The sequence below is a fragment of the Andrographis paniculata genome, unplaced genomic scaffold (assembly GCF_009805555.1).
Source record: "Andrographis paniculata isolate CXL003 unplaced genomic scaffold, ASM980555v1 Contig54END, whole genome shotgun sequence".
Classification (NCBI taxonomy): Eukaryota; Viridiplantae; Streptophyta; class Magnoliopsida; order Lamiales; family Acanthaceae; genus Andrographis; species Andrographis paniculata.
In genome coordinates this window covers 4170011-4193960 of record NW_026137589.1, presented here as the reverse complement: position 1 = coordinate 4193960, position 23950 = coordinate 4170011, and the positions used below count along the sequence as shown (strand labels likewise).

The following is a 23950-nucleotide window of genomic DNA, read 5'->3' as shown; positions in this document are numbered from 1 at the left end:
AAATTTAAATATATATACACTATACTATTATTAATACATAATTAAAAAAATATATCCGTAAAAATAATTATTATATAATAAAATAATAATAAATTAAAATTAATTAATAACTAAATAATTTAATTAAAATTTAAAAAATTATAATTATAAATTTTTAAATATCATTAAATGAAAAAAATAATAAATTATATAAAACAGATTAAAATAAAAAATTATAAATATTTTATGTGGGACGGAGAGAGTGTATATATTTTTTATATTATAATATTTTAAAAAATTATTATTAATAAATAATATTCCCTCCGTCTAATTTATATTGTCCTAAGTATGTATATTTGTACGGTTTTTCAGTGATTGTTTTTTTTTTTTGTTATAAATTGGCAAATTTGCTCTTAATTGTATAGTAGAGATTAAAAGTAATAAATGAACGAAGGGTAAAAATATAAAATTTGTGTTTAAAAGAGAAAATAGGACAATAGTTGTTGAACGTCCAAATAAAAAAATAAGAGATTAATTTGTGGACGGAGGAAGTACTAAAAAAAATAATTATATATAAAAACGTAGTAAAATTTTTTAATGTTATCAAATTTAACAAATAGTAATTAATAATAATAACAATAACAATAATAATAAATGAAGTGAAGCCGCAAAATTCAGTTATAAATTAACGAAACGCATATACTAACACATCCCTTTCTAACCAAAGATAAGATCCGCACCTCCATTATCGCCGCCGTCCATGGCCGCAGCCGCCGCCGGAGCAAATGAAGAGGAGCCGTACAGAGCACACTGCATATTCATACCCTACCCTCTCATCGGCCACATAAACCCTATGCTCCAATTCGCCAAGCGCCTCCGCCACAAGTCCGTCCGCGTCACTTTCCTCCTCTCCAAATTCGTCGCCAAAATCGCCCCCCTCTCCTCCGACGCCGGCATCTCCGCCGCCACCTACTCCGACGGATTCGACGACGGCCCCCCGCCGGGAGTCAGCGTCAACGAACTCATCCATCGATTCCTCGAAACCGTGCCCCCCAATTTGAAGGAATCCGTACAGACGGTGGTCGGCTCCTCCGGCCCGCCGGTGGCCTGCGTCGTCTACGATTCCATTCTGACGGCGGCGCTGGACGTCGCGGCAGATCTCGGCATCGCCGCGGCGGCGTTCTTCACTCAGTCCTGCGCCGTCGACCAGATCTTCCATGAAGTGTACCTGGGGAATGTCGGAGTTCCGTTCTCCGGCGACGAGGAGGAGATTCTGATTCCTGGACTTCCGGCGCTGACGCCGGCGGACTTGCCGTCGTTCGTGTGTGGGTCCGGGTATGGGCAGTACCCGCCCATATTTGAGATGTTGGTGGACCAGTTTCAGGCCGTGGGGAAGGCCCAGTGGCTGTTCTTCAACACATTCTACCAATTGGAGAATAAGGTCGAGCCCATTTGTTTTGTAAATTTTGATTTGTATTATTAATTTTAAAATAAACTCATAGTTAAATATAAACTCTATATTTTATAATATTGAAAAAAATATATTTTTTTTTTATTAAACATTAAGAAATTACAAGTACATATGCTTGATTTAGATAGAAATTTCAAATTTTAATTAAAAAAAAAAGAGATATTTAATTGAATTTTTTTAAGAGAAAAAAAATATATGTTCTTTGTATTTGAGTTTATTATTATTATTGAATATTTTAGCCTTTTTTTAGATGTTCATTGCATATTATGAATTTCTTCTTTTAGTATTTGAAATTTTTATTATTAAAATTATAAATTATGAAAATATTTTGAAAAATTATAATTTTATTTAAGTAAAATATATTTTCACAGAAAAATATAATTTTATTTTTTTTTCACTGGAAACAATGTAGACAGTAAAGGAACAAAATCAATAATATATCGAAAAAATAAAATCAGAACAATAATGGAAATTTATTCATATAATAACAATTTTCAGGTAATTGATTACATGGAGAAGCTTTCATTGCCGGTAAAGGCGATCGGTCCGGCAATACCCTCAATGCACTTGGACAAGCGCCTCTCCGGCGACCGTGACTACGGCCTGAACATGTACGCTCCAGCCACCGCCACCTGCCTCGACTGGCTAAGCCGCCGTGACCCTAACTCCGTCGTGTACGTGTCTTTCGGGAGTCTGGCTCAATTAGGCCCCGACCAGATGGAGGAGCTGGCGTGGGGCCTGAAACTCAGCGGCCGCCACTTTTTATGGGTGGTCCGGCTGGCGGAGCAGTCGAAGCTGCCAGAGGGGTTCACCCAATCGGAGAATGGGTTGGTTGTCCCGTGGGGCCCACAGCTAGATATATTAGGCCACGTGGCAACCGCCTGCTTTATCACGCACTGTGGATGGAACTCGACGCTGGAGGCGCTGAGCCTCGGCGTGCCAGTGGTGGCAATGCCACAGTGGACGGATCAGCCGACGAATGCCAAGTACATAAAAGATATGTGGGGAACAGGAGTTAGGGTCGTGGCCGGGGAAAACGGGGTGGTGGGGCGCAACACTGTTGCCGAGTGCGTTAAGGAGGCAACAGAGAGCGAGGAGATGAAGAGGAACGCGACGAAATGGAAGGAATTGGCGCGGGAAGCCATGGATGAAGGGGGGAGCTCAGATACGAGCATTGAGGAGTTCGTGGCCGCACTTGCGGCCGAGGGAAGTATTTGATGTGATATTTTGAACGTAACTTTTTTGATTGTCCGAGATCATCGAAATGGTTCCGCGACACACGGGCTTTCAATGTGTCTCGAACTGAATACCGACGTTATCTTACTGCATTGGAACTTCACTAGATTCTGTAGCGAGACCATTGAAACGGTTCCTCGACGAGCGGGATTTCAAGGTGCCTCGAACTGAATACCGACGTTATCTTATTGCATTGGAACTTCACTAGATTCCGTAGCGAAATCGTTGTTTCCGTCCCCATTCCTATGACAAGTGAATTTCCGAAGTGTCTCGAACTGGATGCGAGAGATCCGGTTCGAGACACGGGGATACGGCTTCGGAGATCCCACGAAACCCAGAGCATCTTCGGAGAGGGAGCTCGATATACCTTTCGGCAATGGGTTTCATCTGGTCGAACGTCGGGTTCGACTCTTTATCCATGCCAGCATAGCCCCAGCTGCGGAGCTACAGTGATGGCGAATGAGGCCAGAGAAGCCATCATCCTCATTGTAGAGGCTCCACCAGGTCGAGTTCTTTGGCGCTGGAACTTCTCAGATAGCTCTTTATTTCCGAGCTGGGGAGCTGGCAATCGGCCGAGCTTATATCCCTCCCTTGACCCTTCTCCACGAGTTCATAACGCCTAGTGAAGAAGGTCTCTTGTTTGTGTCCGATTTGGACTGAGAGGACATTGGCTCATCGACACCCATGTGCCGTTCTTGAGCCACTCGCCGAACGTAAACTTTTAAGTCGTAATGATTCGATAGCATCCGATCCATGGAAACTGCAATGCAAGAGCAAAATATTCGTGTTAGTAGTTGATATAACCCCCCATCGGAAACTTCTAACAAAAAATTACATCATCGTCTGAAATAGAACATTGAAAGCATAGACAATCACGACAATCATCGACAACAATTAAGGACCGAGAAAGAAATACTCAGCAAGAAAAGTTCCAATGGGTATTTTGATCTGAAACTTCAAACTCTTCTATATTTATCGGGCATTCAAAGTATACAACCAAAGAACCACTTTACACACAATTCTTACGCATAACGGCAGAATTCTGAGAGCACAGACAGAAAAAAGACCTCTGATTTTTAGAAAGATTTTATAGATGGTAATAATTTAAGAACAAAGAGGAAAAACTCGGCTGCCGGCATATTATGCTAAAAATCTGTGTGGATCTACTCAAAATATATCACAAAAACGGTAGTATTGAGCGATATCTATTCAGGTCATCGATGCAGAGGCATACGCTACCAAATCAAGAACATCAAAACCGAGTATCAATTAATCCCACCAAATTTCTTCCAAAATCCGGCACATACTAATCGCTACCATAAGAAAGAATAAAACAAAAGATAGAAGACGCAGAATATACATAAACATTAATACTACCAATCGACATTTCCAGGAGGTGGTGCAGTAATGCGACTATGGCCACTTTCCATCGCACATTGATTACTGCAAGTGCTGCAGCGTATACTGCGAAAAGGAACAAGTCGGCACAAAAATTAGGGAACTTAATGATTTCAAATCAAGGGCTATCAGCATATATGTAAGAAAAGAATGAAAAACACAGAAACTCAGATGAGTTTTTATTTCATACCTATTGCTTCTCCTCCAAACATCATCGAAAGAGAACAAGAGACTGAAATTGCATCTGGATTGACTCAAGCATACAGCTCGAACGCTTGAGATGTTATTTATAAGCAAAGGAGGGCGGACACGTGTTGAATTTCTCACATGCAGCGCGCAAATATGCGACACGTACATCGATGCGTGGCGCGTATAGGTTGTGCATGGACCAAAATTTTGACACTTGGAGCATCAACAGCATGCAGTATCGAAATGCAACACGTATCATGAATTGAAAATGACATTTAACGGCATTGGAAATTCAAAATAAAGACAGTAAAGCGCATAGGCGGGAAGGGGAAGATGAATGAGCGGAAGAAGCCAAAATTCAAAAGCCTATCAATCTGCAAATTAATTGTGTTTCTAATAGGCATACACACTTTCAGAAGGAAAGCAAATTAGAACGGTAAAAAGGCTCGAGTAAATGCACATCCCCCTGTTCATTGACAAGCCAAGCAACTAGATTAATCTCGGCTACCACTCCTACATCTCGAGAAAATTAGTAACATCAAATTAATATATCCTAGGCTCCTCTGTTTTGAAAATTTTAATACAGAAACTAATTCAACTCCAACACTCAGGATCCAAAATTCCCTTTATATTCATACAATTCTAACACATTCTTCTTGTTCTACAGGATAAAAAGCACTGTGACAAAAGTAAAAACCTTTGGATTGCAGATGAAATTTTGAACCGCATTAACAAAATGAATTCAAGTTCCTCTATACAACTCCTACATCTCAATCAAATTAATAACATTAAATTAATAATCTCTACGTCCGGAATAATTATGCCAATCTTTCTTTTTTGGTTGTCCCTAAACTTATGTGTAGTATATTTATAGTAAACAACTTTGTTCACCTATAAATTTATTACTCCTAGTTTAACAAATAATAACTATTGTCATTATTTTTCTACTTATCTCACTACTTTTTTATCAACTTTTTAGTAAATTTTCTGTAATACCTGCCGCTTACTTTTTACCTATCTCACTTTAATATTAAAATATCATTATTTCTTAGTCTATGTACCTATCCAATAGTGTAATTATTCCGGGCGGAGAGAGTATATCACAGGCTCCTCTGTTTCAAAAGTTTTATAATAGAAAAAGTAATTTCAAGTTTCAACTCCAACACTCAGGATCCAAAAGTCGTATGCTATAGTTTATATTCATACCAATAGAACAAACTCTTCTTAATCTACAGGAGAAAAAGCACTAACAAAGTAAAAACCTTTGAATTGCAGATGAAATTCGAACCACATTAATATAAAGAGCTCAAGTTCCTCCAGACCACTCCTACATCTTGAGCAAATTAATAACATCAAATTAATATATCCTAGGCTCCTCTCATCCTCTGTGATGAAAGTTTTAAAACTAATTTCAACTCCACTCAGGATCCAGAATTCCGTTCCCTATAGCTTATATTCATACAACTCGAACACACTCGTCTTATTCGTCAAGATAAAAAGCACCGTCACAAAAGCAAAACCTTTGGATTGCCAATCAAATTTGAACCACATTAAAACGAAGAATTCAAGTTCCTTCATCCCTCACATACAACCTACAGACAGACCTTGAGGCACGATCAACCATAACAATTATCAGCCGAGGTATTGTCCAATTGGTGTTCAATAATCAAAATCTAAACCAATTATAGTTCCAGCAATTGACATGAAATATTGTTCAAGAATCAAATTATGCAGTGATGGCACCCAGGGACATTATGAGATGAACTTAGACATCATTTAAGGATTCTAAATACGACTGTTCCCAGATAATTATTCAAGGAAATTGCAAAAGGAAAATCTACAGTCCCTACGATAATATAACACAGATGTTATCTTAATTTGTTTGGATATTAAAGAGCACATCACAGTCCACAGCTATGAGATCAATTTTTTAGGACTTAGAAATCAATACAATACCATGACCTTTACTTGCACTATCATTCCATCAGATTTCAAAGCCAAATTCTCTGCAAATTTTTGATAACCTCACTAAAATTGTTTCACTCGAGTGGGCTCTGGATCGAGACCAAAATCTCATCCAGCAAAACATCTCTCAATCAAACATACAGATCGAAAACTGAAAACATTACCAGCTCGATACCAAAAACAGAAAAATCACTGCAAAACGCAGTATCGGAGCATAAAATCGAAAAGGTACGGATATTAGATTAAGTTAAAACTTCAGTGCAGCATAGCAAACACTAAATCACCAGACGTCGAGTTCCCAAACTCCGTCACAACTCCACCGGCGCGGCGCCACCGACCAGTACAGGCTGCTTTCCGTCAAGCCGTCGCTCCGATCGGAATGGTATCGCACTAATCGAGCTGTGTTTACTTCTGTAAGTGTAACCGCTCACCCCCTCCCCACTATATATATATATATATATATATATTTTGATTAAATTATTATTATATATTATTAAAATCAAATATAATTCATTTAAAAACTACATAAAAAATATCTCAAAACATTACAACCAATGAATCAACTAACCAACTTTCATACAAACTCAATGAACAAAATCAAACAAACAAACAGAAAAGAGTTCTGTAACAGCAACACGAGTCTGAATCTGAGCATAGAACTCTTCCGCCGGTGCCGGCCATGGAAGTTGCAGGGAGAGGTCTGTATTCCTCTCCTGCCATGGCGGAGACAGGGACAGCTTTGATCTGCAGCAGCTGCTTCTTCTGCCACTGCATTCATTACTCCCGTCAAAAGCGAGGCCCTCCCAGATATGGAGGCCCAAGAAGAAGAGGCACCCGCTCTTTCTCCTCGCCGTCCATGCATCATCCTCGTTGTAATATCTGGATAGGCCTCGCCTGCAAGATCATATATATATATATATATATCTATGTATGCGTCGTTACATGCAAGTGTTCTATGCTCGGAGAGAATAATGTTGAAAAACAACTAACGTTACAGGCGGGAGTGGTTCAGACACACCAGGCAGACCCAAGGCAGCCGGGAATTCGACTGCCTGGTGTGTGAGTATATATAATCCTCCTCGATTGGAGTATGTTCATCTTCATCATGGGAGGATGCCGGATTAGGAAAATCCGGCGGTCGCCTGGTGAACTGCAGACAGATTTTTAGGTAATATTAGAATCGAGAAATGTGAATGAAAGAATGAAAGTATCGGCAAACCTGTAGGGATCTCCTCCGGGAATCATTGTTGCGGCACGAGAGACTTAAACACCGTCGGAATTGATTGGATTGTGAATAAGTGTGGTTGTGAATCCCCGAGAGGGGGGGCGCGTCTTTTATAGGCGGAGATGGAGCAACAGGTGTCGAATTTCTTGCATGCGGTCAATCGACGAGCGACGCTTGCCTCGATGGCGTGGCGCGGATTGATTGCGCATGGCGTGGAATTTCAACAGGTGGAGCTTCGATCGCATGCATTGGTGAGAATGCAAGACACCGTGTCGTGTGTGTAGTGTGTGATGGCGAACGGTCTACCTAACTAAGATGCATTCTATTTACTTCGGCACTAACGCTGATTTCGAAAATAAAGCAACAAAAATACAACCGTTACCTCTCGATTTAGCTAGCTAAGTCTTTGATCTTATAGCATCATTTAAGGATTCATACTGCGGCATTTATGGCAGATAAGTAGTCTCTAGAGAAAGATGTAAATTAAAGTTGCGGCATTATAACCATTAACTACTTTAGATCGCAGTTTGAGGACAAGAAATCCTCAAACTAATCACTACTAGTTGCAACTAAATTCGACATTAGGCAACATTCAAGATTCATACTATCCATTTACAGAAATCAATTACACATCAGAGATAGCCAAGTTAAAACACGAATACAGAAAGAGAATCAGCAGAGATATCGAACATGAACAAGGAATGCATTTCTATTGTAACAATGATTTCCTTCGACAATTCTTACATTTACAAGTTTTACAGCTACCAAATTCCCATAATACCGTTACCTAATGAAATTGAACTGCTAATCGAGCCTCAGAACCAACGTAATCTCAAGTAACTAACAACTACACAATTTGTGTGTTCATTAAACGAAAGAAGATTTATTACCATTGCGAAAAAATAAGAACATGAAACTAACTCAAATATTGCCAATAAATTTGATTGTATAAAAGGATGGAAAAAACCTCGTTGTCGAAAAATACGCCACATTGTCCCAGAAAAGTATTTCGCCAATATATACACACCGGCTGTAAACCTTTCAAATATATTTCGCTTAAACCATTGGCGAGGTTTGCCATTACTCCATGACACCATTGTTGAGTTTCCCACTCGGATGCCTCGCCTTTAAACTGTTACACTTCGCCGGCCTCGGATAGAAAAGACAGCCCAATTTCTGCTCCAAAGACAACGCAGAATACTTCATGTATTTGCTCGCACTCTGGTCCTGTTCGACTAATGGTCCATAATTCTGCATGTAGCTCCGGTAAACAGGCACAATCGTCTGAATTACAGCCTGGCAAGTCTTCTCCCGCAAATCTTTATCAGCAACGGTCAAGCTTGTGTGCTTCCTTAACATGTCATCAACCGCTTCATTGAAACATTTCAACCGTTGTTTCACCAAATTACGAGCAGTCGCACGTCCACTAGAACACATGATCAGTCCTTCCCGGCTTAAAAGAGCAGGAAGTTTTCCCCAACTCTCGTGTAAAAACATGCTGAAGTAATACCCTGCGTATTGCTCATGCTCCCTCATCGAAGAATCGCCAACAAGACCGCCTAGCTTAGTGCCTTTCAGATGCTTGTACAAGTGCCAATGATTGTTCATCAAGAACAGATAGGACTTTGCAGCTTCGTCGTAAACGTTAGCCCACATGTCCAAGTTCACTCCAATTGCCGAAACTAATTTGAGAAGCTCGGTTAGAAGAATCCTCTCTTGGAACTTTTCGTTCTTCCAACTTCTTTCGATGACCAAAATTTGCGTAAGTATCGGCTTGTAGTTGTCTCCGAGAAGCTTATTGCAGTAATCCGTAATAAAAGCCACCACTCGAGGTACGCTGCAGTCGGAAGGCGGCGGCGTGTGTCTTTGCAACTCGACTTGAACCAAAAGCTCCCAAAAAATCTCGCAGGCGCCTTCGATCACCCTTTTAATTAAATCCCGAGTCAAGTTTTGGATCTCGGTGCAGGTCCCGCCCCCAAAGAGACGGTTAAAGTCTAATCTCAGGTTGCTTAATGAAGCAAAAATGTCGAGGAGTTTCAGCAGCTTGATCGGATCCTTCTTACTCTCGGTAACCGTTTTACCGAAATTTAGAAACGCGAGAATTCCCGCCTGCGCAGCAATTTTCGCGAAATAGCTCTTCCAAACATCCGTTCCTATCCGTTCAAACACTTCGTTGCAGAGTTTATACTCCGCTTCGAAAAGATGCTTCACCGCAAACTCCAAATGCCTTCCCCACTGCGATATGTAGCCTTCGATGCTACCGACATCATCGAATTCGGACGCAGATATTTCAAGATAGTCCAATCCAAGCGCCTGCAGACTTGCCCGAACATTCGAGCTCCTAACCTCGATATAAACCGACACACACTTTTCGAGACGACCGTGTGCAATCAATCTTCCTAATATCGCCTGCAACTTATGAACAACAGCTACCGGCAATGGAGACGGCGCGATGCAAGCTTGTTTGGCCGGAGATGACATCGGCAATGGCACCGTGTTCGCCATTAGCAGACGCTTAAACTCATTTTCTAACTGATCGAGCGCAGCCTCGAGTAGTCCTCCATCAAGGCAGCCTCTCTCCTCGCCCCCCTCGACGTCAACAAGACTACTCAACGAATCCTTTAATCCGAAGATAAACGACTCGTCGGCGACGTTATGATCCTCCAAATACTCCACGATGTCTCCCAACCATTGGATTGCCATTCCACAATTCTCCCCCAAAAACCTAATTGCCTCTTGAAGGCGTTGCAGCACGCCGAGGTACCCCTGGAGATCATTCTCTGGATCGGGCAACGACTTCTCAAGCCCATGGATTGCATCGAAAACCTTCAGAACAGCAGTCGATGGAACAACTGCTCGATCGATGTGACCTCCGACTGCATCGAGAGCGTCACGCTCACAACGAATTGGCTGTACGGACACCTCCAATGAAGGCAGCCTTTGCCTAATTTCGGTTAACCTAATCTCAGACTTTTGCAGAGACAATCCTAAAGCCATGGATTCCTCTACATTGGCTTTCAACAGTTCCCTTACGGAAATCAATTTTTGACTGCCTTCATCCATCGCAATTCGTAAAATCAATACTCTACTTATTAATTACTCAAATTTAAAGTTACTGACCATCGAATCATCAAGTTTACACCTAGAATCAATGACGAAATCAAAAATACCTCACGTTTTCCTTCGAGTAAATCAGTGGTGAGGAAGTTACCGAAACTAATTGGATCTGATCGAAATGCGAGAGAAGAACCCTAAATCGGTGTTCCGATGAGTAGGCCGGCGTGGCTGACGGTGCGTAGCTTGGTTTCGATTTTGCTGTGCATTGTTGAAGCTGCTGCTGCTGCTGCTTTCGGCACTAACTTAGCTTTCATTAATTTATCTTATTAAAGATAGATCTGTATGTAATTATTACTTTCTTTTTTCCGTATTATATTACCCAAACAGTTACCATTATTACCGTTTTAATTACATATTCTAATTATTGGATGTGTTTGTATAATAAGAGTATATTTTATTCCTTCATTAAAAAATTATATATATTAGTAAATAATTATTATATAATAAAATTAATTATAAATTAAAATTAAATTAACTAGATAATTTAATTAAAAATTTTAAATTTTAAAATATAATTAAAATATATAATCATATTTTTAAAAAATAAAATTACAAATTACTATATCAGATGGATAGAATATTACTTAATTCGTCGTTGAAAATATACATATTTCTATTTTGGGAGGTCCAATTACAAGTAAATATTTTATTAAATACTTTAATTTTTTCACAAATATCCCCTACTTTAGATAACATCCTTACTTTTACAAAAAAAAAATAATAATAAAAATAAATAAGAACAAAAATATCATTAATTATTTTTAACTCTTCGTTATAATTAAAATATTATTATTTTTTAAACACTGTCCCAAAACTAAATATTTACATGACACAGGCGTTATATATTTTTTTTTACATCAACTAAATAATTCACTCTAGTTGAATGAAAAAACTAGACAAATTATTTATGACAAGCAAAATCAAGAGACATGGGTGTGTTTGTTTGGAGGTTTGGATTCTGAGTTGGAATTTGAATAGTAAAAATTTTGAATTTAAATAGTTGTATAATGTGATATAAATAGGTGTTGATGTGACGTTTTGAATGTAAAATTATTTTTTAGTATAATATAAAAAATAAAAAATAGGTGTTTGATTTGATATTTTTGTGAGAAAAAATTTGGATAAATAGTAGAATTTTGGTAAAATATTTCAAACAAACAAACCATTTAAACTTAGTACTTTCATGTTCTCTAAACCACCAAATTATCCACGAAAGGTAAGGTAAGCAACTCAATAGGTAGAAGAAATCCCCTTTCCTGATTGTTATACCATGTTTGGACGTAATAATTTTTTTTATTACAGTAATTATTTCAGTCTAAAAATAATTAAATTAAAATAATACTATTATACTAATATTTAAAGAATAATTAATTCACACACCGAAATATCTGGTCAGTCGCTGCCGCTGGCCAGCGAATGGGTACAAATTAGAAAGGTCAAACTGGTATGACAACGAAATATATATATATACATTACTCACTCTATTCTATCTTAATCGATTATATATATATATATATATTTCATAATCATTTATATTTTTTATATAATTTATTAAAATAAAATATATTTAATAAATATAAATTAATTTAATTATCATTTAATTTTTTTTATTTTTCTCTTAATAAATAAATATTTTTATTTATATTAATTATATATAAAAATATATTTTTAATTTACTTGTGTTATACCAAATTTAATTATAAATATAAAAAAAAAAAACACACACAGTCTAACAATACCACTCAAATAATAAAATAAATATTAAGTTTAAAAACATAAAATAATAAATGATGGTCAAATATAGCAAAGAAATTATTGGCACAAAAGTCCAACGTGACGACGTGCAGCTGTTACCAAACTCCAACCCTTTTTTTAAAGGCACAATCTTTTTGACTTTCGACACCAACTATTTTTTATTTAAATAAATAATCAGATATTATAATCCCTTATTAATCAAACGCAATAAATAATGAAGGAATCCAAAGCACGAAATTATAATTTAATAAAAAAAGAAAAAACTCAAAGTCATCGCTCCATTGATTAAAAAAAAAACTAACAAATATTGTTCCCAATGTTTTTGCTCACCTGTCCCTTCTTTCCTACCAAATTTACACAAACACCCCAAATTCTATTTCCTAAACTCTTCCGAACCGGCCCCTCTAACTTTCAGAAATTACAAAACACGGCCTTCGTTTTCGCAAACCTATCACGACGATTCGAACACCACCAACCGCGACGGAGCTCCGGCAGCCGTAGAAGACGCCGGAGAGTGGCGGTGCTCGCCCTCGTAGGTTACGATAAGCATCGACGGTTCGTCGTTGGCCCTCTCCACGTGCTTCCTCGCCGGACAACCCCTTACGGTGCTGCATTTGTAGTAGCCCCTGGTTGAGGAGAAATCGAGACTGTTAGTCGGTGATAAATGACGGTAGATTTGAGAATCGATTGCTAGAGATGATTAATGGCGGTTACCGTGGGTATGGGGAACCTTTGATTGGCTTCTGGCCGTACTTCCTCCATGAATACTCGTCCGGCGGGATATCGGCGATCCGCGAGCTAATCGCCGGTACTCTGACGGTTGTTCGCACCTTAGATTTCCTGCAGATTCAATTCATTGTTGTTCAGGATTCAATAAGGAACGGAAGCTCAAAACAATGGTGGAATTCATTCCGAAACAATTGTGAAGCGCGGATTTAGCTCTATCTTTGCTATTAAAGCATTGTGGAATCGTTTGATTTTGAAGTAAATGCATCTGTAGATTGTGATTAATCTTCACTAAAAACGATTGAAGCTCCACGAAAGTGAGATTAGGTTTTATGTAACATACCGCTTTTTGCAGTGGCAGCGGCTAGAGCTCGATGTTTTGCCGGAGATGTTGTCAGAGTGGTCGTGCTCGCGACACCTCTTCCCGGAGAGCGGAGGTTTACCGGCGGACACAGCAGGAGCAGGCGGCGTTAAGAACATAGACATCGAACCGCCTTTTCCGTTCGAGACGCTTCCTTCGCCGGTAATCGACGACAGAAACGTCGACGAGGAGTTTCCAGACGACGACAGCGTCGCCGACAAACTAATCCCCTCCTTCCCCATCGTTCCGCCCCCATCCTTTCCTAGAGACGCTCCAGGCTTCGAGAAATCGAGCGTCAACTGCTGAGGCGCAGCCGGAGAAACAGAGAACAGAGGAAGAGGCTCACGGTGATACTCTTCAGAAGCAAAACTCTGCGGCGGAGGAATCCGAACCAAAGCCGACGACTCCGGCGAAGGCTGAATCGGAGCGCGCCTGAACCGAGCGTGTCCAGTCCGATTCAGAATAGAAATCACCTTCCTAAACTTCGAAACCGTGAAATCTGTGATTTCTCTGCAATCAATCTGCTGCTGCGGCTGTTGTTGGTGGTGAGAAACCGCTCGGATCAAATGCTCCATGGATTTCAATCCTGCGGAAGCCTCTTCATGAATCGCCAATTGCTCGTTCATATTCCCGTAGCCGAGCATCTCCACGGCCATTTCTCCGGCGAAATAGAAACTGCTAAACCTGCAGAAATCGAGATTTCCCAATCTTCAGAGCAAATTCATCCGTTCGAGGGATTTAGGGTGAACTGGGGAAACGAGAGATGAGGGGAATATATTGAGGGTGGGAGACGACCCCCCGAGTCAAACTCGAGATTTCAATCCAACGGCTGACGAAAAAAAGATCCAACGGCTGAGATTTCGTCGTTGAAAATCTCAATGCGATTAACAAAGCGACAAAATAAAGGCCCTGATTTTTCAAGTGGAGGGAAAAATTATCGTGGGCCCTGCCTCGGTTGAAAAATTTTGATATTTCCAGGTTGATTTTTGCTTCTTCCAGAACATGCGTACAACTGTTCATGCAGTATGTACAAGTCTTGGTGTGGATTTCACGCGAAAGGCGTGTGGGGTGGTTTTGCAAATAAAGATTCTTTTGGGGCGGGTTTGCGGTTTACGGATAGTTTGTAATGATTAAATAAGCGTTGAAGACAGGAGTGCTGGTGAGAAAACGACAGGTGAGTCCTGGCTGGTCATTTAATTTAATTATTTTTATTTTAATTAAATTAGAAGGTTTTATTTTTATTTTGTTCTTTCAACAAAATTCTTAAATTGCAATTTCCAAATAATAATAATAAATAATACACAAAATGTCATAAAATTTTTAAAAATAAAAAAAATTAAATTAAATATTTGTTACAAAAAATTTAAAATATTAAATATTCTACTAAAAATAATATTTCTTCCATCTTATTTTAAAATATTATTTTTACTATTTATCTTCGTTTCATTTTAAAGTATATTTTTTTAAAAAAAAATAAAGTAATTATACACTGCAAATTACCCATTTCAAAAAGAGTGGAGAAAATATATTTTATATTTTTTGACACGCATTTTATATCACACACCAAAAAATCAATTTATTTAAAAATGTTGCGGAACAAAGTTTTTATTTTATTTATTAAGTGGTTGGGATTAAGGTGAATTTATGACGCGAGACTTTGGTATGAATTTATTGCATAATACATTATTTTAGTTACTATATAAATTTGCTTATAAATATTACTCCTATAATTAAAAAAAAAATAAATTAATCGTTTTGATATACTAATTTGTACTTATATTATATTTATAAAAATTTAAATTTAAAATAGGCTAGGGTTTAAGTAAATATTTGAATTTTGAAATATTTTGTTGATATATAAGAAAGTGAAATTAATGGGTTTAAATTATTAATGAAATGATTTGGTTGTTCAATAATACAAATGCTTTCCTAATATGTGAAAATTGAATAATATAAATTTTAAAAAATAATTATAAAAGACCACATCCCATATTAATAATGAATTTATTGCTTGGATTGAATTTTAAATATATTATTCAATCTTTTTTTTTTCACAAAAAACATCAAATCAAATATTTTTTTTTTTACTCCTTCCGTCCCAAAAGATTTGTCTTATTTTTCCATTTTCGTCCGTCCCAAAACAATCGTCTTGTTTCCTTATTTAATAGCCGTGGTCCCCACTTTATAACAAAATTATTCCTACTTTTTCATACTACCCTTAATTATTACTCTAACGTACTCTTTAAAATACTTAAAAAAGTAAGGACATTTTAGTCATTTACATTCTACTTTATATCTCGTGCCAACTTTCAATAAGACACTTCTTTCTTTTGAGACGGAAATAGTATATTATACCAAAAATCAATTTTACAATCAAAACATCACATCAACACCTATTTATATCACATCATACAACTATTCAAATTAAAAAATGTTACTATTAAAATTCCAACTCAAAATCCAATCCCCAAACATACACACCCTGGTATATTTTAAAATACATTTGTATGAAAAGGTAGGTGAAAAGTTATTTTGAATTATTAATGTTTATTATCTACAAGATGAATGTGAAATAAATAAATTATTATCTATATTTATCCCTTGTCATAAATTATAGATTAGTCACGATTATATCAAAATATAATGTATTTTTTTAAATATATATATATATATATTTAGCATATATCTATCCTTACATTGATTACATTTTATTTTTCTATTATCTCCGAAGTATTTCCTCCGTCCCAAAAAGAAGTATTCATCTACTTTTTGCATATAGTTTTAAAAATATTAGTATTATATTAGAATATAGTATGAATAAAATAGAAATGACTAAAATAACCTTGTTAGTATGTATGATATAAAAGTAATGACATTTGTGTAATATATTGTAAGTTGTAACAGTATTTATAATGTTAGATAGATAGTACAGTTGCTAAAAAAAAATGAATACTTTGTTATAGGACGGAGGGAGTATTATATATACAAAATATATATTTTGAGAAAAAAAAGAATAACTTCATACTTTTCATTTGTGCGTAGGTTCGAAACTTAGATTTTAAATTTTAATTTTTTAATAGTGAAATTTTAAATTAATTTTTTTATTCATAATTTTCAATAAAAATATACTCATTTAGTCTAAAGTAATACTTCATCTATCCCAATACAATAGTCATGTTTACCATTTTTGTCCATCCCAAAATAATAGTCTCATTTCCATAAATAATTATATCATTATAAAACTACCCTTACTTTTTCATTATTATTACACGATTGTCACTACTTTTTACACTAATACACTCACAAGGGCAAAAAAATATTTTATTCGTACTTTTTACCCACTATTAATATAATATCAATATTTCTTAAATGTCGTGCCAAACACAACTTAGACTATAGTTGTGGAACGGAGGAAGTAGTATTTAAAATGTATTGAACTTTCATCTATAGTAACAGTATTTAAAATGTTTTGAATAATTAAAATTAGTAGGAAAATAATTTTATCTTTGCTTTTTGTATGAAAATTGTTATGTAATAATAAAATAAAGATATTTGTAAAAAAAATAAAATATTTAATGAAATACTTAATTTGTAGTTAAAAAATTTAAAATATAAATATGTATACTTTGTCAAAAGACGGATATAATATTATATTCGTCGTAGTTCAATTTATTTATTTTTATTATTTTTGTATATATCTTAAAAATATTTATTTTCTATTATAGCAAAAGCTAGTCATATAAAATTATCAACACTTATAACTTTGCAAGAATATTAATTTCATTTGTACTTAGTGATGAAAAAATTATCAAAATAATCGTAAACATTTCTATTAATAAAAAAATAACCTCGTAAGAGATGACCGGGTAACTTGTGACCATAAGGTCATGGGTTCAAACCCTCGATGTCTACAGGTTTTGCCATATATAATTCGCCAAGTATGATTTGTCTTGTCATACTTAGTTTGTAGCGTACTATTTAACCTCGTGTTCACCTGGTACGCACTCGTCAAATAGTGATTGCGAATTTCCACGTTATATAAAATAAAAAAATAAAATTATTTTTTAATCTACTATAGAAAGACAAAACAAAACAAATTAATACTTTGAATCGTGTTGGAGAAAATATTATTTAATCTCACAAAATATTATATTTCTTCCGTCCCACTTAATTTGTCAAATATTTATATTTTTTTCCGTCCCACATAATTTGTTATTTCATTTTTTGGAAATATAATTATACATTTTAATCATATTTTTAAATTTATAATTTATAATTTTTTATATTAATTAAATTTTGTAGTCATATTAATTTTAATCTACAATTATTTTTATTAAATCATAATTATTTTCACTAATATATTTCTTAATTACTTACTAAATTATACAATACCTAAACTCTGTATATAAGTTAAATATGACAATTTAATTGGAATGAGGGAATATCAGAATAGTCTCTCCGTCCCACATACCATGTCCACGTTGCTGTCCGTCCCACATCCCATATCACTTTCCTCTTTTGGAAAATAATTACACACTTTAATCTCATTTTTAACTTTTTAATTTTATTTTAATTAAACTAATTAGTTATCTTAATCTTAATTTATAATTATTTATATTATCGGATAATTATTTTCACTAATACATTCTTAATTATCTATTAATTACACCCCTCATAAAATACCGTGTCTACAGTATAGCAGACACGGTATGTGGGACGGAGGGAGTACTATTTAAATCAAATATGAAAACAAATTTCAAATTTAAATCTAATCAAACACACTCGTCTTTAATAGAAATTATTAACTCAAATAATTAGATATAATCTCAATTAAATGAATCAAGTATTAAAGAACTAAAGACAAATGTGCTATAATCCAAAATCACTATAAAAAAATATACACTCTCCATCCCAATATCGTCAAATATTCGATCTTTTACACAATGAAATTAAAGTAATGAAATGAAAGAAAAATATATATATTTATTGTTTTATTGAGTGATTTAATAATACGAAGTGTTGTTAATTATTTTATTAAAAATATTGAAAAATATATGAACTGATCAAAATATAAAATATTGCAAAATATATGGACAAAATATGGCAATATATAGTTGTATACTTAGATACATCATAAATACTCCATCAGTACAAAAAGAATTATCCATTTGCTTTTTGCACGTAATTTTAAAAATATTAATATTATATTGGGATATAGTATGAATAAAGTAGAAATGACTAAAATAACATTGTTAGTATGTGTGATATAAACGTAATGATATTTGTATAATATATTGTAAATTGTAAGGGTATTTGTAATGTTAGGTAGATAGTACAGTTACTAAAAAATGAAATAGATACTTTGTTATGGACATACTAAAATGAAAAAATGGATACTTTGTTATGGGACGGATGAAGTATTAAAATACATATAACTATAGACTAGATACATTGTAAATACTCCCTCTGTAATGCAAATCTGTGCTCATTTGATTGGGGACGAGAATTAATAAAAGTGAGTAATAATTGTTACTTTTTTATAGTAAAAAAAACAAAAATATAATAATATTTTACTTAAAAGGAAAACGAGAATATTTTTCGATGACGACAAAAAAAAGGAAAGTGACCATAGATTTAAGTGACAGATAAAGTAATAAAATTATAACAAAATATATTGATATGTACATTGTAAAATCAATTTTCAGTTGAATGGGGTCTTCATGTATTTTTTAAAGAAATGTTATTTATATTAATTTAGAAAACATTTTTTATATACATAAACTACTAGCACTACTAAATATAGTTTATTTCCTTTAAAATTTATATTATTCAATATGAAAATTTTATTTTTATTTTTAACAAGTCTTGACTTCATCTATAAATATTTTTAGCAATTATCTACAATTAAAATTTCAACTATAAATCAAATGTAAAATATATTTGGACATCATACCATAGTATCATTTCTATAATTTGAGGGGTGCCAAATGGAAATTAAGAAAGTTAGTATAAGTAATTTGACAAAAGTATTGGTGCAATGACGGAATGACCTATTTTTGAATAATATACAAGTGATTTGCATTTTTTCAACTTTCAAAATTCAACCACAAAATATATATATATATATATATAAATAATATAAAATAAATAAATAAATAAATAAAAAGTCGAAATATTAAAGAAAGCTGACTATGTAAACTGGGGACACGTATCACATGGGAAACGGTTGACCAACTCTTGATTATTTTTACCTACAAAACCTTCGGTAGCCGGTATTCATTTTCAGCCGCATGATCATCCTGGCCTTCATCGACGGTCACGATTTCCTTGAGAGGGTTGACGATGACTTTGTCGGAATCGCCTGTGATATGTTGCCACGTGGAACGTAATTTTTTTGTAAGTTGACTAACTGAGTCAAGACCCGGTCAGTTTTACACATTAATACTCACTTCGTCCCGAAACTATGTATTCATTTGCTTTTTCCACGTAATTTTAAAAATATTAATATTATATTAAGATATAGTAGAATAATATAGAAATGACTAAAATAATCTTATTAGTACGTTGTAAGGGTATTTGTAATGTTAGATACATACTAAAATGGAAAAATGAATACTTTGTTATGGGACGGACTAAAATGAAAAAATGAATACTTTGTTACGGGACGGAGAGATTATATGCAATGATATTATAGTTTTAAATTTGATCGAATTGAAATTTTGGGATGTTGTTTAATTTATAAATCCAAGATATTAAATTTATATTTTAATAAAATATATTAAGCATGTATATTATTTTATAAATAATAGTAAAAATAATATATACCTCATATGTCCTTTAAAAAGATATATAAGATTATTTTTTATTACAATTAAAAAGTAATAATATAGATTTAGAGTACATAATTAACACAAGTAATATATTATTGAAATTTATAGATTTTGAATATATATTTATTTATTTAAGAAGATTATAGTAGATTTTATTTTATTTTTTAAAAATATATTTAGAATAAAAAATAAAAAAAGATAATATAAACTTAAATTAAAAAAAGTCAACCGTACACATCTACTGCATCCTGATCAAGTGTTATATTGGAAAATATATAAAACAAAATAATTATTTTTAAAGTCCATCCTATTTCTACTCAGATAATTAATTTGATTCAAATCAACCTTGACGTCGTTACATGTGAATTCAATTATTTTATATTTATATTATATGTATGATATATAAATTTAAATTATATCATGTTTTTGGTTTAAATGATTACACATTAATTATTATTATTATTATTATTATTATTATTATTATTATTATTTATTTCAAGTATACTAATTAATTTTTTTATTTATAATTATTTGTATTCTAATGTAATTACTTCTAGTAATATATTTGTAATTATTTAATAATTATATAATTTTTTATAAATTTTTTTTTGTTTACTGTAATTAGGACATCATATTTCGAACGAAGGAAGTAGCATTTTTTTTTTATTATTTTTGAAAAAATTTTATTCCCGAACATATATAAGGGGGTGTTTTTTTTTATCAAATTTTTATTATTTAATCAAAACAATAGTCTTATTTTGTCATTTTCGTTCGTCCCAAAAAAATAGTTTTATTTTTATTTTTGTAATAAGTTCTCAATTTTTTTTTACAAAATTATCCTTATTTTTTCACAATAATTACATAAAATAGGGATATTTTTATTTTTTAGAAATATTTTTACACCTACTTTCAATATAATATTGTTATTTTTTAATTCTCGTATCAATTTTAAATGTTCATATTATTTTAAAACGAATCGACTATATTATAAAATTATTTAAATTTAAAATCCAAAATCCGAGGAATAATGTAAGAAACATAGTTGAAGTAAACAACACGGTTATTTTACACGAGAAATTAATGTTGATTTGACTTTTTTTTTCTTTTATTTTTTTTTTTAAATTTGGAATTGGGTTGGGAAGTCAACTAACGCTACCATATGCAATTACCAACGTGTTAATTACGTTAGTTTACTAGCGATTTACAATTTTTTTTTAAAAAAATTATCAATTATTAACATTTCATTTTATATTGATTTTGTGTTTTAATATAAGACATTTTTTTATATTAAATATAAAAAAATTATTGATAATATAAAAAATAATATTTTATATTAAGGAATTATTTCTTCTATCTCACACCGAATCCAACATTTACATCAATTTTAAATCCACTACATATGAGATATTTTTATCTAAATGTACAGTGAATGAACTATACTTGAAATATAAAAAAGATAAAAAATAAAAAGATATATAAAAAAAATTGAGTATGATACTTTGACATAGAACGAAGAAAATAACATTTTATTAATTAATTGAAATGTGCAAAATGAATTTCATATAAATTAATTGTAAGTATAATCGTAAATTTGTAATTTATATAACAATAAAATTGTATTTTATTATAAATATATGATTACTTTTCCAAAATTTAAGAGTAAAAATTATTTTTTTTGTCTCATTCAATATCAAAATTATCAATTTTGGTCATATTAAAAAAAATGATCAATTTTAGTCCCAAAATGGTTGATTGGGACTGAACACGACCGTGTTGTCTTGAACACGACCGTGTTGGATGACTCATAAGGTGACTGGACGTCCTAGGCAGCCAACACGGCCGTGTTGGTCTCAACACTGCCGTGTTGACTACCCTGTACTTCTGAACACGGCCGTGTTCCTACTCGTGTTCTGAACACAACCATGTTCTTGCCCATGTTCTCAACACAATCATATTCTAGGCTATGTTCACGACCATGTTTTCAATATAATCATATTGTAGATCATATTTATTATTATTTTTACTTTTTGGTTAAAATTATTTGATATATATATATTTATAATTTAACAAAAATATTTTTTACAATTATTTTATAATATAGAAGATAATCAATTTTTAATATTTTTAAAATATATAAAAATAATAATATATTAATATATTTTTTAATAATACTCCCTCCGTCCCACTTACCATGTCCACATTGCCGTTTATATATGTCTCACATCTCATGTCACTTTTCTTTTTTTGGAAAAAAATTACAAATTATTTTTTAATTTAATTTTAATTTTAATTAAACTAATGAGTTATTTTAATCTTAATTTATAATTATTTATATTATATGATAATTATTTTTACTAATACATTCTTAATTATCTATTAATTATATTTATCCTAAATTCTCGTGTCTACAGTGACCCAGATATCCAACGTGGGACGGGGGAGTATTATTTTAAAATATTATTATTTGTATATATTTTAAAAATATTAAAAATTGATTATTTTTTATATTATAAAATAATAGTAAAAAATATTTTTATTAAATTATAAATATATATCAAATAATTTTAACCAAAAAGTGAAAAAAAATAATAAATATGATCTACAGTATGATTGTATTGAAAACATGATCGTGAACATGACCTACAACATGGCTGTGTTGAGAACATTGGCAGGCATGACCTAGAACATGGCTATATTGAAAACATGAGCAGGAATGTTCAGAACACGGGCAGGAACACGGCAGTGTTCAAAAGTGCAGGGTAATCAACACGGCCGTGTTGAGACCAACAAGGCTGTGTTGGCTGACTGGAACGCCCAGTCACCTTCTGAATCATCCAATACAACCGTGTTCAGTCCCATTCAACCATTTTGGGACTAAAATTGATAAATTTTTATTTGAATGAGACTAAAATTGATAATTTTTTTTAATGAGACCAAAATTGATAATTTTAATATTGAATGAGACCAAAAATAATTTTTGGTCAAAATTTAATATACCATTGAAAATAAAGCCTTTCAAATGTAACCATTCAAATGAAAGCTCTAAAATTACCATTTTGAATATTGCCAAAGGCCCAAATAACTACGCTCAGACTGTCTGGGCCCATCTATTAAGAACGGCTTATAGTTTATTTCAATTTGGAATCAATCAAACTCGTTTTTTATATTATATTATATTTTATATTTATATATTTTTATACATTATTATTTATTTGATTTTTGTTCCAAATTAATACTATTACCATAAAGATACCTATTTTCTCTAAATAATAGTATTAAATTAAGATATTATTTATAATACAAATCAAACAAACTCATTTAAGTTTAGCCCAGCCGAAAACCGAGCCGACATAATCTATCCACAGGCTTAACACGACTATAATTGAACCCTATTAATTAATTTTTTTTTTTAAGCAATATTTCCTACGTCTCATATCTATATATCAATTTGTTTTTTACATAAAGTTTTAAAAATATTAAGATTATATTGGGTATAAATAAAGGTAAAAAGAGTAAATTAATCTTATGATATAAATGTTGTGTAATATATTATAAATTAGAAGGAAATTTGTAATATTAAGTACATAATACAATTATTACCGATCAAAATGAAAAAATTGAATAAATTAGTAAGGAACGGATGGAATATTTTTTTAAGGCAACATTTAATTAATTAATTTTTTTTCAATTACGTGTGT

General features: G+C 33.0%; 3 protein-coding genes across 4 annotated transcripts; 1 reads left to right on the top strand and 2 right to left on the bottom strand.

Annotated features, from left to right (window-relative positions):
* The first annotated feature begins 555 nt into the window (after window positions 1-555).
* LOC127255403 (UDP-glycosyltransferase 74E2-like) lies at window positions 556-4034 on the top strand. The gene is made up of 2 exons (XM_051280916.1): window positions 556-1420; window positions 1949-4034. Exons 1-2 carry the CDS (start codon window positions 740-742, stop codon window positions 2666-2668), a joined length of 1401 nt encoding a protein of 466 aa, XP_051136873.1. The 5' UTR covers window positions 556-739; the 3' UTR covers window positions 2669-4034.
* LOC127255402 (exocyst complex component EXO70A1-like) lies at window positions 1860-10834 on the bottom strand. Of its 2 annotated transcripts, XM_051280915.1 has the most exons (6): window positions 7458-10834; window positions 7229-7388; window positions 6523-7132; window positions 4275-4486; window positions 4064-4150; window positions 1860-3446 (listed from the first exon to the last, which is right to left on the bottom strand). In XM_051280915.1, exon 1 carries the CDS (start codon window positions 10524-10526, stop codon window positions 8544-8546), a length of 1983 nt encoding a protein of 660 aa, XP_051136872.1. In that variant the 5' UTR covers window positions 10527-10834; the 3' UTR covers window positions 1860-3446; window positions 4064-4150; window positions 4275-4486; window positions 6523-7132; window positions 7229-7388; window positions 7458-8543. The 2 variants fall into 2 exon arrangements, with proteins under 2 accessions (XP_051136872.1, XP_051136871.1); XM_051280914.1 differs by having other exon boundaries at window positions 6523-7388.
* A 1713-nt stretch (window positions 10835-12547) lies between these two features.
* LOC127255924 (WRKY transcription factor WRKY51-like) lies at window positions 12548-14180 on the bottom strand. The gene is made up of 3 exons (XM_051281706.1): window positions 13405-14180; window positions 13050-13175; window positions 12548-12961 (listed from the first exon to the last, which is right to left on the bottom strand). Exons 1-3 carry the CDS (start codon window positions 14076-14078, stop codon window positions 12787-12789), a joined length of 975 nt encoding a protein of 324 aa, XP_051137663.1. The 5' UTR covers window positions 14079-14180; the 3' UTR covers window positions 12548-12786.
* Between the last annotated feature and the right edge of the window lie 9770 nt (window positions 14181-23950).